The 19,239-nt window shown below is 41.9% G+C and overlaps 1 protein-coding gene across 1 annotated transcript in view; it reads right to left on the reverse strand.

Annotated features, from left to right (window-relative positions):
• The window catches only part of LOC131937245 (protocadherin gamma-A10), a 68,000-nt gene that overhangs the window by 20,736 nt on the left and 28,025 nt on the right, over positions 1-19,239 (reverse strand). The window contains exon 9 of the mRNA XM_059294520.1: positions 16,899-17,031. Within this exon, the coding sequence (XP_059150503.1) occupies positions 16,899-17,031 (133 nt within the window). The remainder of the gene's footprint in view (positions 1-16,898; positions 17,032-19,239) is intronic.

Consider the following 19,239-nt stretch of genomic DNA (forward strand, 5'->3'; position numbering starts at 1 on the left):
CCATTAAAAATAGATGGCCGTGAGTGGATTAAAGTCCCTACACCGTCCTACTGTACACTGAATTGATTGGCAATTTTAGCGTACGTTTTTTTAGCTTTGTATTTAATCAGAAAACATCTTTATGGTCGCCGATTTTATTTTGTTTCACTAATTAGCTCTAAGTCGTTAATTACAAAAGACTGTAAATGGTAGTGATGTATTCAGCTTGTTTAACGTTAAAAGGTCTCTAGTCGTGGCAATCCATAACCGCCCTAAGGTTACATTAGCCGGTTACCTGCGCATACATAAGGTTCGGTTATTTTCTTAGAGTGGTCAAAGCTTCTACGTTTTGATTGTAAAGTGGGGAGGGGGGGGGGAGGGGTGGGGGAGATTTCCTCCAACATTAGATTGATGTATCAACATGTTATGTGACGCCGATGTCAGTCCGTTTTTCTTTCTGGACGCTTCCATAGCATTTGTCCCCCCAAAAAAGGGCAGCAGTTAGTAGATTTTGGAGTTGTCTCTCCTAGATAGGTTGTTGTTTTTAGGTAGCGAGTCTCACCTGCCCGGGGTCCGAACTCGAGAAATCGGAGTTAACAATCAGGCGCTATCCCGTCGGACCACCCCTTTAAATATCAAAAGTAAAATATAGTTTACCTTTTTTTTTACCCGAACTGGACTTTGTTGATGCATTTAATGAGAACAGATGGTCGTCATATAAAGTTCTGGGAGGTGGCCCTAAACATGAATAGAGCAGACGGGAACTGGCTGACCCACTAGAGTGGTTCCATGGTGTGATGGATCCAACTACAGCGCCCTAGCACCACTAAAAGATGGATCTGCTGTGCCCCCCGGCGCCTGAGGGTGCCGCGCGGTGCGGTGCCCCCTACACAAGTGCAACATTAAAGTTCAAGACGAATCGCTATCGACTAGCCCGACAGGGGGCGCTGATTGTAGTCACGTGGTTGATTCAAGACTATTGGCTAATTCTTCAATATGTCACTGATTGCGTCATGAAACCGGTTCTAATGTAAATATGTGTACTTGACATTTTGTACTAACCTCTTATTCTCTCCCCCCCCCCCCCCCCCACCACCACACGCACACACACAAAATAAAGATGATTAGTAAACATAAAACAATTAACATTAATCAAAATCGATTATTTCCGTTTCCTTCGACACAAGATAGTCATGCTGAAAATATTTTTAACAGCTTTTTATTTGTTCGTTTTTTTAGTATTGATTATGTGTTCACTGAATAGCGAGCTATGGTATCATATATGTGACAATTTACTGCGGGTTTCTGTTCAAATATAGTTAGATCCACAAAATGTGTAGTCTAAATTGTGTTAACATTTGTTTCTGTTGAAATGTGAAGTTAGATCCACAAAATGTCTAGCATAAACTGTGTTTACATTTCAGTTCAGCGATAATACAATATTTTATTTGGCTTATCCCCCTAGACAAGAATTAGAAGATAATCGCTATTGGCGAGACGGGTTCAAACTTGACTTGATATACAAGCCACTTGATACGGCGGGGCTTTTTATACGACGATGTATAAAACGATCAAGGGGCAGATAATAAAACACGTCTTAGATCAAGGGGGAGAACTCGCCTTTGGTAAAGACGCTAAGGGGGAGTGCAGGAAGTCAATGGGGCTCGACCATAAACCTGGCACAGCGGCCCATAAACAGCTGACCAGCGGCCACACCCGGAAGTAACCCAAGCGTCCGGTCTACCGCGAGCCGCTCCGGCGGGCCGGCATCAACATGTCAAAGCCGGAGAGAGCGGTCGCGTGCCGGAAGACCGTGGAGGGGGTGGGAGGGTGGTTGGTGTACGTCCGGCCGCGTTAAATGCTGGCTGCTGTCGTGTTGTTTATGTTCCAGGTTTTCATTCTCTTGGTCAGCTGTTTGCCATCATATCATTACCCCCCCCCCTCGTTTCCCCCTCCCCCTCAACCTTACCCATAAATATATTCCTTTGCTCTAAAAATCGTAATATATATATATATATATAAATAAATATATATATATATATATATATATATATATATATATATAAATATATATAAATATATATATATATATATATATCAGAAATCTGTTTACAATCAATCATAATTTACTCGGTCTCATCTAGCAGTAGACTTCAGATAACAAGGAAATCAATATAAAAACAGCGTATGCAAAGTTCAAAGTTTATTAATAAAGAAATGTCGGGACCAGCTAATGAATTTTTGCAAGACGTCTCCAAGATGTGCTCCGTCCTGGATATCACGTGATTCAGGTTTTGCATAATTACTGCATCGACACCACCACCGACGTTAAGAATATGGTCAGGAAAATGTTTTATTATTTTCCACGAACTAATAAGACTAATTAGAGGCAAGTAATTAAATGAAATTAGAGCCAGCCTTTCATTAACGCTTCTATCTGTGCCACGCCCTGCTCGCTTTGTGCATACCTCATTTCCATGTCAAAGGGCTAATACTATAATTATGCTAAGCCCTAAATGAATTTTTCCCTGTCTTTGTCACCTTTGATTGTGGGCTATGTCTTAGTCGTCTTCTGAGGAGGGCACTCTACCCCGCCCCACCCTCCCCCCTGTCAGCTGTCAACATAATCCATGACATTGACGTGACACACTGACACGGTATATAATCAAGCCGTCAGCAAACCGGCACGTTGCCGGCATATCGTCCCCATGCTGTGGGCCGGACTGCCGGCATCGAAGGTCAATCCGGTGTCAATTTTAACACGTCTGCTTCCGTTGGGAAAAATATCCCGCCTTAAAATTTTTTTACAAACAGTTGGACATTAATCTGGCGTTTTCTTCCAGATATATGTCTAGAATTCTGTATTTAAGAGAGGTTTTTTGGTGAACATCGCTAGAATATGCATATAAGGTATGCTGTGATTTGCTAGAAATCTGTATAATTATGATGTATGCACATTGTTTGTTTTATCCCAGCTAAGAAAAAGTGACCTCACAACACAGTTAAGCTGAAACCACATCTCTACATTTGTAGGTAGCTCAGTCAATAGACCAATTGTTTCATAGAAATAACTTTCTTTAAAGGATGACGTCATAATGTCTAGATACAATTGACCTACTAGATGCTATTCTCAATACGTGTATTAATAACAAGACACTATCCCAAATGTTAGACGGCAGAGTCCAAGCTGATCTATCTTTTTGTTGTTCACTGTTGAGTCCCTCCCACTTGATTTCACCAAACAACTGACCCAACGTTTCGTTCTTTTAAAAGTCCTGAACTTGATTTATTTTTAAACCAAAAATCCACTTAACAGTCATTCATTTCAATAGAAAGCTGTCGTACGTCTTGCGGGCATTAATCTCTACTCCCCACCCCCCCCCCCCACACCCGGGGTCCATCCCCTGCCCCACCCAAAGCTGCTCCTGCCGTTAGCCTGAGCCTATTTTAATGTTAATTTGATGGCTGTTTTTTTTTTCTTGTGTTGTGAATAATGACCGGTGGACGATGCAATAATGTGGACGTTAAACAATTAGTATTCAAATCAAGTGTTGAACTGGGGCGCGTGACACGTCAATAGATCTTCATTAGTGGGGGGGGGGGGGGGGGGTAACAGGTCGGGACGGGGGAGGGGGTGGATGACAAACCGACATTGTGACCCGCCATCATGACCCACATGAGCAAATGAGCTTTTGCTACGTCATTGCCAGCGTACAAACCTTGCACTTTTACCAACATATCCTCTTTATCTTTTCTTTCAATATCACGTATTTCATTTCAAACCTTGCACTTTTACAATCATATCTTCTTCATCTTTCCTTTCAACGTTCCTCACAACTTAGTGGCTGTCTTTTGTTACTGGTGTTGCTGCTGTCATTTAACACTTTATTGTCATAACACACAACACAAGAACAAACCAGCTATGGGCTGCCCATGGACCACTGTACCGGCCCACTGTACTAGCCCACTATACTGGCCCACTATATGGCCCACAGAACACTAAGTTCCCCAACACGGGGTACATTTTTATCGCGTGAGGACCACTGGCCCACCGCCATCCCATTTACAGCCCACATTATCTTAACATAACAAATGGCTCCCATCCTATTTACAGCCCACATTATCTTAACATAACAAATGGCTCCCATCCCATTTACAGCCCACATTATCCTAACATAACAAATGGCTCCCATCCTATTTACAGCCCACATTATCTTAACATAACAAATGGCTCCCATCCCATTTACAGCCCACATTATCTTAACATAACAAATGGCTCCCATCCCATTTACAGCCCACATTATCTTAACATAACAAATGGCTCCCATCCCATTTACAGCCCACATTATCTTAACATAACAAATGGCTCCCATCCCATTTACAGCCCACATTATCTTAACATAACAAATGGCTCCCATCTCTCACATCGATGTCCTGGCGCCGGCCATTAAATTAAAATTAATTAAGATCAGTGTCATCGTTTCACGTCCTGTATCGGGTCGAACAGCGTCACAAAACAGGGGACATAACAATGAAATAATTACATTACCCGCTGCCATGCTGCGCTAAAGATATGCGAATAAATGCACATTTTTTTTACTACATTGGTTAGCCTGGGTAAAAACAAACCAAAATATAAATCGTCGTGGGCGTACCGTCTCCGTGGCTGCCTCGGTGTGTGCTGTAATTTGTTATAATTGGTGTGAGTAATCCTAATTAAATTACAGTGTACTAATGGTGGCTATACCCGGTGACTCGGCCGGCCAGATGTTTAGTGGTAGATGTTTTGTGGTAGATGTTTTGTGGTAGATGTTTTGTGGTAGATGTTTTGTGGTAGATGTTTTGTGGTAGATGTTTTGTGGTAGATGTTTTGTGGTAGATGTTTTGTGGTAGATGTTTTGTGGTAGATGTTTTGTGGTAGATGTTTTGTGGTAGATGTTTTGTGGTAGATGTTTAGTGGTAGATGTTTTGTGGTAGATGTTTAGTGGTAGATGTTTTGTGGTAGATGTTTAGTGGTAGATGTTTTGTGGTAGATGTTTTGTGGTAGATGTTTAGTGGTAGATGTTTTGTGGTAGATGTTTAGTGGTAGATGTTTTGTGGTAGATGTTTTGTGGTAGATGTTTTGTGGTAGATGTTTAGTGGTAGATGTTTTGTGGTAGATGTTTAGTGGTAGATGTTTTGTGGTAGATGTTTTGTGGTAGATGTTTTGTGGTAGATGTTTAGTGGTAGATGTTTTGTGGTAGATGTAGGAAGTAAACACTGCTGGGCAGGTTAAACATGATAACACAGGCTACAGGCGATATTGCCGGATAATGCCGGCTACAGGCGAAATGCCGGTTTCAGATGGAAATATCGGTTACATACGATATAGCCGGTTGTAGACGATTATGCCGGATAATGCCGGCTACATACGACATAGCCGGTTGTAGACGATAATGCCGGATAATGCCGGCACAGACGACACGGAGGCTATTCGTCACAACAGGCGGTAACATAATTTTTATAACGAATTACAAATATACGCAATTAGGTATGGTAATTATTGTATCGTATGAATAATCCAGTAATTATAATGTGTAGGGTATGGGAATATGACTGGCCAGGCCCTTAATGAATACAATTATGATAATTTGCTCTAATTCTTGATTGCTATCTACGCCAGAAGATGAAATAAGCGCTTGCAAGAATATTAGATCGAGAAATGTTTTTTTTTTAACTGTAGATCAAGAAATTGAAAATTTTAAGACTTGTGAAAAGGGAGAATAAAAGCTAATTTTACGTGCTTGGTGGGTTTGGTTGGTTACGGCGAGAGTGGTCAAATGTTAACAAATTTCTTGCACCGAGACGGCTATAGTTGTCTAATGTTAACAAATTTCTTGATGCATCGTGTTGGTTATCAATGTTAACAAATGCGTTGTACCGCAGTCATCCAGTTATCCTACATAAAAAATTAGGTACTTTACCAAACCGAAAAATTAAAAAAAATTATTTAAAGACAAAAATCATGTAATTTTTTTCTTCCTCTAATAGTCACGGATGGCTCGTTATCCAGGTCAATAAAGGGGAGGATGGGGGTGTAGACGAAGCGCTGCGGTTACAGCCCTTTGTCTGAGGAGAAACGTACTATGCATGCAAATGGGCAACAACTCGACAACACACAATAATGACGAGTGTTTTCTGGACCATTGTTGTAGACAATTGTTGTCTTGGTCAGGCTGTCAACACAGTGACAAGAAACACAACAGAGAGACATTGTTGTATCAATATCACACAGACATTGTTGTATTAATGTGACACAGACATTGTTGTATCAATATCACACATTGTTGTATCAATATCACACAGACATTGTTGTATCAATATCACACAGACATTGTAGTATCAATATCACACAGACATTGTTGTATCAATATTACACAGACATTGTTGTATCAATATCACACAGACATTGTATCAACCAAACATGACTGTATCAATATCACACATGTTGAACTGTATCAATATCACACATGTTGAACTGTATCAATATCACACATGTTGAACTGTATCAATATCACACATGTTGAACTGTATCAATATCACACATGTTGAACTGTATCAATATCACACATGTTGAACTGTATCAATATCACACATGTTGAACTGTATCAATATCACACATGTTGAACTGTATCAATATCACACATGTTGAACTGTATCAATATCCCAAATACAGAATTGTATCAATATATAGACAGTATATAATAAACACCGGGTACATTTATTATATTGTCACTGACATATTTAAATTGAATTTACATGCATACACACGCGCATAAATATATATGTTTAGGAGGTTTCGCATCATGGTAATTTTTTCAAATAAAACTTAACTTATGTTCTGACGACAATTGTATCCAATATTTAGTATCACAACAACTTCATGATAATAGTTTTGCCATGTTACCAACTTGATGAAAACAATTGGATGACAACGTTTTCATGTCAATAAAGTTTAAGAAAATAATTTTATTACCAGAAGTTTTTGACAAACAAAGGATTCCGTGACAACAAATTTAGGAGGACGACGGCATAACCCGATCAAAACACGACAGCTTCACTACGGCAGGGGGGGGGGGGGAAATAATGACAGCTTCACTACGGCAAGGGGGGGAATAACGACAGCTTCACTACGGCAGGGTGGACGGGAATAAAGACAGCTACACTACGGAAGGGGGGGGGGGGGGGAAATAACGACAGCTTCACTACGGCAGGGTGGGGGGGGGGGGGGATAAGGACAGCTACACTACGGAAGGGGGGGGGGGGGAATAAGGACAGCTTCACTACGGCAGGGTGGGGGGGGGGGAATAAGGACAGCTACACTACGGCAGGGGGGAGGGGGAATAAGGACAGCTACACTACGGCAGGGGGGGGGGGGGGGGAATAACGACAGCTTCACTACGGCAGGGTGGACGGGAATAAAGACAGCTACACTACGGAAGGGGGGGGGGGGGAAATAACGACAGCTTCACTACGGCAGGGTGGGGGGGGATAAGGACAGCTACACTACGGAAGGGGGGGGGGGGGGGAATAAGGACAGCTTCACTACGGCAGGGTGGGGGGGGGAATAAGGACAGCTACACTACGGCAGGGTGGGGATAGGGACAGCTTCACTACGGCAGGGAGGGGGGGGGGAATAAGGACAGCTACACAACGGAAGGGGGGGGGAATAAGGACAGCTTCACTACGGCAGGGGGGGGAGACAGCTACACTACGGCAGGATGGGGGGGGGAGACAGCTACACTACGGCAGGATGGGGGGGGGAGACAGCTACACTACGGCAGGATGGGGGGGGGGGGGGGGAGACAGCTACACTACGGCAGGATGGGGGGGGGGAGACAGCTACACTACGGCAGGATGGGGGGGGGGGAGACAGCTACACTACGGCAGGATGGGGGGGGGAGACAGCTACACTACGGCAGGATGGGGGGGGGGGGGAGACAGCTACACTACGGCAGGATGGGGGGGGGGAGACAGCTACACTACGGCAGTATGGGGGGGGGGGAAGACAGCTACACTACGGCAGGATGGGGGGGGGGGGAGACAGCTACACTACGGCAGGATGGGGGGGGGGGGAAGACAGCTACACTACGGCAGGATGGGGGGGGGGGAGACAGCTACACTACGGCAGGATGGGGGGGGGGGGGAGACAGCTACACTACGGCAGGATGGGGGGGGGGGAGACAGCTACACTACGGCAGGATGGGGGGGGGGGGAGACAGCTACACTACGGCAGGATGGGGGGGGGGAAGACAGCTACACTACGGCAGGATTGGGGGGGGGGAGACAGCTACACTACGGCAGGATGGGGGGGGGGGAGACAGCTACACTACGGCAGGATGGGGGGGGGGGGAGACAGCTACACTACGGCAGGATGGGGGGGGGAGACAGCTACACTACGGCAGGATGGGGGGGGGGGGGAGACAGCTACACTACGGCAGGATGGGGGGGGGGGAGACAGCTACACTACGGCATGATGGGGGGGGGGAGACAGCTACACTACGGCAGTATGGGGGGGGAAGACAGCTACACTACGGCAGGATGGGGGGGGGGAGACAGCTACACTACGGCAGGATGGGGGGGGGGAGACAGCTACACTACGGCAGGATGGGGGGGGGAGACAGCTACACTACGGCAGGATGGGGGGGGAGACAGCTACACTACGGCAGGATGGGGGGGGGGGAGACAGCTACACTACGGCAGGATGGGGGGGGGGGGAGACAGCTACACTACGGCAGTATGGGGGGGGGGGAAGACAGCTACACTACGGCAGGATGGGGGGGGGGGGGAGACAGCTACACTACGGCAGGATGGGGGGGGGAAGACAGCTACACTACGGCAGGATGGGGGGGGGGAGACAGCTACACTACGGCAGGATGGGGGGGGGGGGAGACAGCTACACTACGGCAGGATGGGGGGGGGGGGGAGACAGCTACACTACGGCAGGATGGGGGGGGGGGAGACAGCTACACTACGGCAGGATGGGGGGGGGGGGAGACAGCTACACTACGGCAGGATGGGGGGGGGGGGAGACAGCTACACTACGGCAGGATGGGGGGGGGGGGAGACAGCTACACTACGGCAGGATGGGGGGGGGAGACAGCTACACTACGGCAGGATGGGGGGGGGGGAGACAGCTACACTACGGCAGGATGGGGGGGGGGAGACAGCTACACTACGGCAGGATGGGGGGGGGGGGAGACAGCTACACTACGGCAAGATGGGGGGGGGGAGACAGCTACACTACGGCAGGATGGGGGGGGGAGACAGCTACACTACGGCAGGATGGGGGGGGGGAGACAGCTACACTACGGCAGGATGGGGGGGGGGGGGAGACAGCTACACTACGGCAGGATGGGGGGGGGAGACAGCTACACTACGGCAGGGGGGGGGGGGAATGGAAGCCTGACCAGACAGAAAAACGTCTTGACATGATTTGAAGACAATTTTCTAATGCAGATGTTTTACGGTCTCTTTAAAAAATAAAAAAATCAACGTAAAAACAATTAAAAATCATTTTAGCAGAGAAAGCTTTCAGGCTGAATTTTATTTTATTTTATTGTAATTCAAAATTTTAAATTTATTTCTTGAAGAATGGTCTGGGTCTTTAGAGGTCATCAGACATCGTAGAGGTCATCGGAAGGTTCAACAAGTGTTCGTCAGAAAAATGATTGTGACGTCAACTTACTTATTACCCCACAGGAGTCAGTGACACCACTATAAATACAGTAGAGTCAGCGACGCCACTAGAACCGCAGTAGAGTCAGCGACACCACTATAACCACGGTAGAGTCAGTGACGCCACTATAACCACAGGAGTCAGCTAACGACGCCACTATAACCACCTTAAGGCGACAGAAACCCTCGCCGACAACACCACCACCATCAGATTTAATGCCTAGCCTCATCAACAGATCAACTCATTAGCCGACGTAATGTTTTAATTAAGGCTGTAGATGATACGTTGAGCAGCTTTTTAAAATTTAATTACTCTTCATTAAAACTAATTGCTTGCACTCAGCCTGTCTGGCTGTGGAGATTTTCTTCAATCTTAAAAAAAATTACATAACTTAACAGACTCCAGCATTAAATGATTCATACCACGGTAAATACAATGGAAGCATATATATATATATATATATATATATATATATATATATATATATATATATATATATATATATATATATATATATATATATATATATATATATATATATATATGTAATTATATATAATTATTTGCCCTTAATTTCTTCACGTTTTTACTTGAGGGTATCTGATGAAATTATTTTGCTAATTGTCTTGTTGGTCCATAAGCCCATGGTTTTAGGCTATGGAGACCTTCAAAAGTTTGCCCACACGACGGGTAGGATTATGACATTCTGTGTTTAATTATCTTAGCAGCCATAACCTCGGGATATTTCTAAAGAACAATCTTTTCGTCACTTCCGCTCTGGTTATTTCTATTTGGAACTCCCCCCTAACGCCCGACTGTCCCCCCCCCCCCCCCCTCGCCCTACCCACCCCGCTGGTCTGGCATGAAATTAACACGGTCGTTAGCAGCGGTCATTAGCCCGCCAACAGGATACCAAACAACTAAACGTCTGGCCGCGGGCCCTCTCTCACCCCGATACCCCTTGGATCTCTAACACCCCCGGGGGGCGCTCATTAGGAGCGTCTTATGCAGGGAGGTTCCCTGGCGCCCTCTGGTGGTGTCGGTCGGAGAAAAGTACAAGCTGAAAGGTCCTCTAGTTAGTGGCATCTAGCTCTTAAAGGTCCTCTAGTTAGAGGCATCTAGCTCTTAAAGGTCCTCTAGTTAGAGGCATCTAGCTCTTAAAGGTCCTCTAGTTAGAGGCATCTAACCCTTAAAGGTCCTCTAGTTAGAGCCATCTACTACTTAAAGGACCTCTAGTTAGAGGCATCTAACCCTTAAAGGTCCTCTAGTTAGAGACATCTAGCTCTTAAAGGTCCTCTAGTTAGAGGCATCTAGCTCTTAAAGGTCCTCTAGCTTAAAGGTCCTCTAGTTAGAAGTATCTAGTCCTTAAAGGTCCTCTAGTTAGTGGCATCTTGCTCATAAAGGTCCTCTAGTTAGAAGTATCTAGTCCTTAAAGGTCCTCTAGTTAGTGGCATCTTGCTCATAAAGGTCCTCTAGTTAGAAGTATCTAGTCCTTAAAGGTCCTCTAGTTAGAGGCATCTTGCTCATAAAGGTCCTCTAGTTAGAAGTATCTAGTCCTTAAAGGTCCTCTAGTTAGAGGCATCTAGCTCTTAAAGGTCCTCTAGCTTAAAGGTCCTCTAGTTAGAGGCATCTAACCCTTAAAGGTCCTCTAGTTAGAGGCATCTAACCCTTAAAGGTCCTCTATGATTATATGTATCTAGCGCTAAAAGAAGATAACGAGATCTTGGGTAAAGGTTCTGTCTGATTAAAGATATTCTGAAAAAAAAAAGCCTTCTCTACGGAATGGTACAAGTCCTAATTACTGCATCTATCATTTTTTTTTAAGTCTTTACCCACCATTAAGGAGGAGGCGGTACGCTGCACTCTCCGCAAGACCTAATTAAATAATGACCGCCTCTACACCAAAGTACACACAAATAAAACCTTTACTTAGTAAACACAAATAAAACCTTTACTTAGTAAACACAAATAAAACCTTTACTTAGTAAACACATATAAAACCTTTACTTAGTACACACAAATAAAACCTTTACTTAATAAACACAAATAAAACCTTTACTTAGTAAACACAAATAAAACCTTTACTTGATAAACACAAATAAAACCTTTACTTAGTACACATAAATAAAACCTTTACTTAGTAAACACAAATAAAACCTTTACTTAGTAAACACAAATAAAACCTTTACTTAGTAAACACAAATAAAACCTTTACTTAGTAAACACAAATAAAATCTTTACTTAGTAAACATAATCCCGCCTCTATACAGGGCCGGCGCTACCTATAAGGCGAACTAGGCGGTCGTCTAGGGCGCCATCACTGGGGGGGGGGGGGGGGGCGCAAAATGTTTAATCACTATTATCAAAAATTATCTAATAATTAATAACTTTTTTAAAGGGGTAGCGATCTATTTCGGCACCCAGGTCAAACTATCAATTTTGCACCCCAACCCCAAAATTAGGTCTATATAGGCCTATATTTATTCGCGGTGGTGAAAATGCAACCCTTCCTCCCTAATATGGAAAGGTTGGGGCGCTTTTTACCAGTCACTTTGCCTTTTTAATTTGGTGTCAAATAATTGATGTAGAAAACGATTAAATAAGTTCGTAAAATTTTAATAGGGTTTGTAAGTCTCGTTTTCTCTGGCTTTGAATTAGAAATCTGTCCTGGTGTACAGAGTTTTGTAATGTCGGGGTGTTCAAAGTATTGTCACTTATTTGGTAAGTTTTAATGAATTGTTTAGATTTGGGAGTAACGACGGAAGGCTGCTGCTGATATGGTTTCATAGGTATAAAATATCGAAGTGTTTAAGTGTCATAATTTTTATTCGGCTATTTTGTAGTTGAAGGTGTAATGGAATTTGATTGCTAATAGAGAAATGAGAATGCAGGTGACGAAGTATCGTAGTTCTGGAGTTCGGGAGCTTTGATTCTTGTGGTATTAAGGTATCGAATTGCATTGACTGAAAGTGTAGTTATAGGTCCAGTGAAATCGTTGTTGATTGGGAGTACCGTTTGTAGAGCGTGTTAAACGAGTCAGTGTCGTAGTTCTGGAGCATCGAGTCTAGTTATCTTTAGGTACAAAAGTTTGATATGTGTTGTGAATGTAGTAGAGTATATCGAGTAGTCTAGTTTATCGTAAGTTAGATTATTTCAATTCAGTACCGAACATACTACAAGGAAAGGCAGGCGTTCTCTAGTTGAAAAATATACTTACGTTTTTTAGGAATCTATATTACCACTCTTAACATAAACTTTATTTTGTCAAATTATAGTTTTTTTTTTATTTAATCAATAATTCTAGCAATGTCTAAACCAGTTACCCATGTTTGATATTTTGAAATACGTCCCCGGTTAGGGGATCCAAAATTTCATTTATGTATTTGAACTACTGTGGAACGAAATTATATGAATGTCATCTATATTGAATAGAAGTATGTTATAATAAAGCTACAGTTTTTACACTTTCAAACAAAACTTATAGTTAAGTATTCAATAAGTAAAATATATTGTTTTCACAAGATTACATAGATAATATAAAAGATTTGTTATTATTATTATGTAATTAAATTTAGAGCGTTTTATTGTGTTTTTTAAACATGTCTTAGTTACACTTGGTTAATTTAGCTATTCTTGTGAGTTATCTTCCTTGAATAAAATTTTGTTATTTAGATTTTCAAATGGGAGATAATTTGTCGCTTAACTTTACATTACTTTCCAATTCTTGCATCTTATGTTGACCGCTTACATATAAATACAACTTTAAGTTATTATTTGCTAATGTAAAAATTATATAGAGCTTAAGTTCTAAACAAAATAGTTTGGTATGTATTTTTAGCATTATCAAAAAACAAATACATCAGTAGCCGTTGTAGATTGCAATTCTTATGTTAGTAGACATACAGTCTTAGTCGTAAATTAAACATCTACTAAATTGTCTTTCATATTTTCACCCTCTCCTAAAGGATTCATGTATAACAATTTTAGGCTTGAATCTATAACATGTATAACCTTTTATTTTTCAAAAAGAAAAAAATCGTTACATAATCACACAGTATAGACAATTATAACTAAAGACAGCCAAGATTAAAACAGGTAAGTTCCGTTTTGGAACTCACCTTGGGAGGACTGCAGAGAGCCCAACAATACAAGCACTTTTTTTTCAGTGTTTTTTTTTTCCAGACTTTTTTCTCTCGGGAGGGGGGGGGGGGAAGGAAACACTTAAAATTTCCTAAGGGGGTGGGGGAGGGGGCTATGTCGTAAAGTACAAAGTAGACTCGTGGACTTCGCAATTTCAATAAAATGTAATTACGCTTGCGAACTGGAATTGAAGGAATTAGTACGAACTTTTTAGACAAAGGATGCAGGTAAAATTTAATTTTGATGTCTACTTATGCAATTTATAATAAATTAATATGTCACTTTTAAACAATTGTTTTCTTATACGTATGTTTTAGTAATTAATTTGTGTGAAAGGGGGCGTTTTAATAAGTTTAGCCTAGGGCGCTAAATAACCTGGTGCCGGCACTGTCTCTATACCAAAGAACACAACTCCCTGCTCTACACCAAAGTAAACAAAAATAAAACCTTTACTTAGTAAATACAATCCCGCCTCTACACCAAAGTGAACAAAAATAAAACCTTTACTTAGTAAATACAATCCCGCCTCTACACCAAAGTAAACAAAAATAAAACCTTTACTTAGTAAATACAATCCCGCCTCTACACCAAAGTAAACAAAAATAAAACCTTTACTTAGTAAAAGCAACTCTAAACTGTAATTACCCAGACAAAAGAGCAAAGAAAATATTCCTGAAAAGCTTATCTTGATGTTCTACACAGCTGAAAGCCCCGGAGGAAGAATCTGACATTGTCTTAGGGAAAACCTCATTATGAATAATAAATTAAGACACAGCAGAGACCTTCAAACATATAATGGAAAGTAATTTTCACCCAACGTTTTTTGCCTACATCGATTTTTTTCAACTTTAAATGTATCTTAACTATATCCAGCCTTCAAATTACTATTCAAGTGTATGTAAATCCTAACCTTTACCACAGAGAACCCGATGATTCACTGAGATTGTATTGATATTCACTTCATCTTCTTTTGTGAACATTCAATTTTTTGCCACCAGCGTGACCTGAAATATGGGCCCCATTACGACAAGATCGTTACCATATTTTACAAGCCCCTTGTCATTACGTCAAACTTCATCACTGCACCGTACGCTACTTTTACAAGAGTTGAAAATTGTAAAAAAAAATCTGTATTTTAATGTCATACTAGAAAAATAATTAAAAGACCAAAAAAAAATCTTTTTTAAAAGCTCCACAATTATAAAAAGCTATTGAAATTATAAGAATTAAGATTTCTATTAATACAATGTTTAAATTACCAGCTCATCCCCTTTAGATTTTCAATATGCTGGCTTATCGAGATACGGTAAACATTTTTATAATTATCTTTCTCAAATGGTCATTACAATAACCGTTTTAATAATTTTGTTTTAAGTTTAAAAACGATCTTCCCCAAAATGGTTAATCCAAAAACTGCTGTATTATTCCTATGTTCTGTTAAAATGTATCCTAAACTGCAGAAAACAGTTTGCAGATCTAGAGAATGATCTCCCATTTTTGCCACGCTCTCTGCCCATGTATCAGAAACAAACTCTCCCAAAAGAATTACTTTGAGCAGACGATCAATAATTTAACGCAAACTTGGAGCGGAACGACTGGAGTGTGAAGTCCTTTGTTCAGCCGTGGCTTGGCAAGAATGAGATCAATACATCCGACTGATTTCCTATAGACTGCTTGGAAAAAATGGTCATCATCTTTTTTTTTAAAACAATAACTCCAATACCTGGTCAGGCTTCGCTCAGGGGGAAGAAATCGTCACGCTAAAAATAAGGGGCTAAAATGTTTGGATGTTTCAAATCTTGCAGACCGTATGTTTGATATCATCAGTAATGAATGCAAGGTTTTGATTGGCTCACGTGACACGCAAACGGCGACCTATTAATCGAGTGTTGATTATTTCCCCTGAAGGAGAATATTTCCTGATTGGCAGGATTATTAAAAGAATAAAAAGCCCGCGAACCGTGACAAAGTGTCCCAGCGTCCCCCACCCCCACCCCCACCCCACCGCGTGAACAATGGTGTCCCTGACAGCTCCATCTTAAATAACAGAGCGGGGGAGGGCTGGGGTGGCTTTCGATCATTTAAGACAAGGCTTGAAGTAATTGGTTTCTAACGGTTTTTTGATGAGTACAACCTGTCCCCGTGTAGCTGTCAAGTTTTGCCAGCAATAGGTTGGTGAGGTTCACGTGATGCACACAGTCAGTTACGTCACATCCGTAGTTACGTCACAACGGGACTATCCTAGGCCAGCCTAACACTTCCTAACTATATCCTACCATAGCACTAACCAGGTCTAGAATAATAACCAACAATAATCACAAGGATAGAAATCTTCTAATCACCTCTAGCCATGCAACTGTAATAGGCTATACAAGCTCCTAACTAACCATAATCACATCAAATACCACAAAAAACGTAAACGTGCTTTAGGTGACCTAAATTTTTCTATGGTCAAAAAATCTGATTTACTTTTGAAATTAGTTTATTGTTAGACTGGGGTTAAATTTTGAAAAAAAGAGCGGCTTGCAAATACAAGTCTAGCTATCCATTAAAAATGCAACTAAATATTTTAAATTCTATTAAACAGATTCTATAAACAGAAAAAAAGCTAATTAATTACATATATGGTTAAGTAGTAAAAATAAAATGTTTGTCCAGTCAATAAATTGACTTTTAGTTCGACGAAAAGGTAAACACTACTTCAATATTAACAGCCTACATATATTCTAAGTCCTGTAATGGCATTTTTTAAATTATTAAATGAGAAGTAATTTTAAAATGTAATCTTGTAAGACTATTTCTATACCATATGAAATAATGGAAAAAAATCAAAGCAGTACTTTAGTTTCTTTGAACTTCCATGAAAACATTTTTATCTTAATTTCTGTATAGAACAGCAGGAAAGGCAAAGAGAACATAGCCCCAGGGGACTTTCAGCCGCTCGTATTTGACTAATTACTTCTTACATACTGAGCTACTTATCGGCAGTAGATCTAGAGATTCTGAGTCTCGGTATTTAGTGTAGGCTGTGGACAAAAGGACACTCGCTTTAGGTACTCACTGTTGAGCTCTGGCGAACATTCGGCTATAGGTGGCAGCGGAATATCGTCCTCACTTCCGCCACGCCCACTGTCACTGGTCGTTGTCTCACCGGAAGTGACGCTGTTGCCGTCGTCATGGGGATTGCTGCGTACCTGAGGAGGTAAAAACTAGGGTTTAGATACTGTATGTGTGTGTATGTGCCTGGGCATGTGTGCACGTGCGTCTGTGAAATGGTATGTGTCTGCGTGCATGTGTTTGTCTGCATGCACACCAGTGTGTGTGTAACAGCTGAAGTAGAAGACTCCAGAACTACAGTAACAGAGTTTGTCATTTGTGACAATATACTGATTGTGGCGACTTTATGTGCAAAAACTGAACATTTTGATTTCTTAGATCTAATTCTTGACCGCATAATTCTACGATAGCAAAGACTTTTCAAATAGGCATATTAAACTACGAAGTAAGTTTCCATAATAACCCAACATCAGCCAACATTAGCCAACATCAACCAACATCAGCCAACATCAGCCAACATCAACCAACATCAACCAACATCAGCCAACATCAGCCAACATCAACCAACATCAACCAACATCAACCAACATCAACCAACATCACCCAACATCAACCAACATCAACCAACATCAGCCAACATCAACCAACATCAGCCAACATCAACCAACATCAGCCAACATCAACCAACATCAACCAACATCAACCAACATCACCCAACATCAGCCAACATCAGCCAACATTAACCAACTTCAGCCAACATCAGCCAACATCAACCAACATCAGCCAACATCAGCCAACAACAGCCAACATCAACCAACATCAGCCAACATTAACCAACATCAGCCAACATCAGCCAACAACAACCAACATCAACCAACATCAACCAACATCAACCAACATCAACCAACATCAGCCAACATCAGCCAACATTAGCCAACATCATCCTACATTAACCAACATCAACCAACATCAGCCAACATCAACCATCATCAGCCAACATCAACCAACATCAGCCAGCATTAACCAACATCAGCCAACATCAGCCAACATCAGCCAACATCAGCCAACATTAACCAACTTCAGCCAACATTAACCAACATCAACCAACATCACCCAACATCAGCCAACATCAGCCAACATTAACCAACTTCAGCCAACATCAGCCAACATCAACCAACATTAGCCAACATCAACCAACATCAGCCAACATCAGCCAACATCAACCAACATCAACCAACATCAGCCAACATCAGCCAACATCAACCAACATCAACCAGCATCAACCAACATCAACCAACATCACCCAACATCAACCAACATCAACCAACATCAGCCAACATCAACCAACATCAGCCAACATCAACCAACATCAGCCAACATCAACCAACATCAACCAACATCAACCAACATCACCCAACATCAGCCAACATCAGCCAACATTAACCAACTTCAGCCAACATCAGCCAACATCAACCAACATCAGCGAACATCAGCCAACAACAGCCAACATCAACCAACATCAGCCAACATTAACCAACATCAGCCAACATCAGCCAACAACAACCAACATCAACCAACATCAACCAACATCAACCAACATCAACCAACATCAGCCAACATCAGCCAACATTAGCCAACATCATCCTACATTAACCAACATCAACCAACATCAGCCAACATCAACCATCATCAGCCAACATTAACCAACATCAGCCAGCATTAACCAACATCAGCCAACATCAGCCAACATCAGCCAACATCAGCCAACATTAACCAACTTCAGCCAACATTAACCAACATTAACCAACATCAACCAACATCAGCCAACATCAGCCAACATTAACCAACATTAACCAACATCAACCAACTTCAGCCAACATCAGCCAACAAAATAAGCAAGCCAATGTTTCAGCGTTGTCTTACAACTAGCCAACATTAATCTCTTCATTTAGCGGCCAATTCACAGGAGACGGTTAAAAAAAAAAGTTACGTAAGTCGACAGTCCAGACCTCTTGTCCAGAGTGCCCTCAGCCCCCCCCCCCCCCCACCATTCTGTGACCCGCCGGCGTTGCTTGTCGCCCCTGGTACCACAGACTGGGGAGACAACTCATTTAGGCACGCCAGCAAGGGAGATAAGCCAGGAAAGCAATTACCATTTGAACAGGACTAAACCAAATTAAACGACCACCAAATGAAATGGCTTTTAATTAAGTGACAGATTTTTTTTTAAAGAAATACCAAGCTCAATTGACAGAAAATGGAAAGTTCAAAATTTTTAAAGCTGACTTTTTGTTAAGTCATCACTTTAAATTTTTTTTTAAGTTTTGAACTGGCTTATAAAAATA

Source organism: Physella acuta, unplaced genomic scaffold (assembly GCF_028476545.2).
Source record: "Physella acuta isolate Inbredline_101_S28 unplaced genomic scaffold, ASM2847654v3 ptg000017l, whole genome shotgun sequence".
Classification (NCBI taxonomy): Eukaryota; Metazoa; Mollusca; class Gastropoda; family Physidae; genus Physella; species Physella acuta.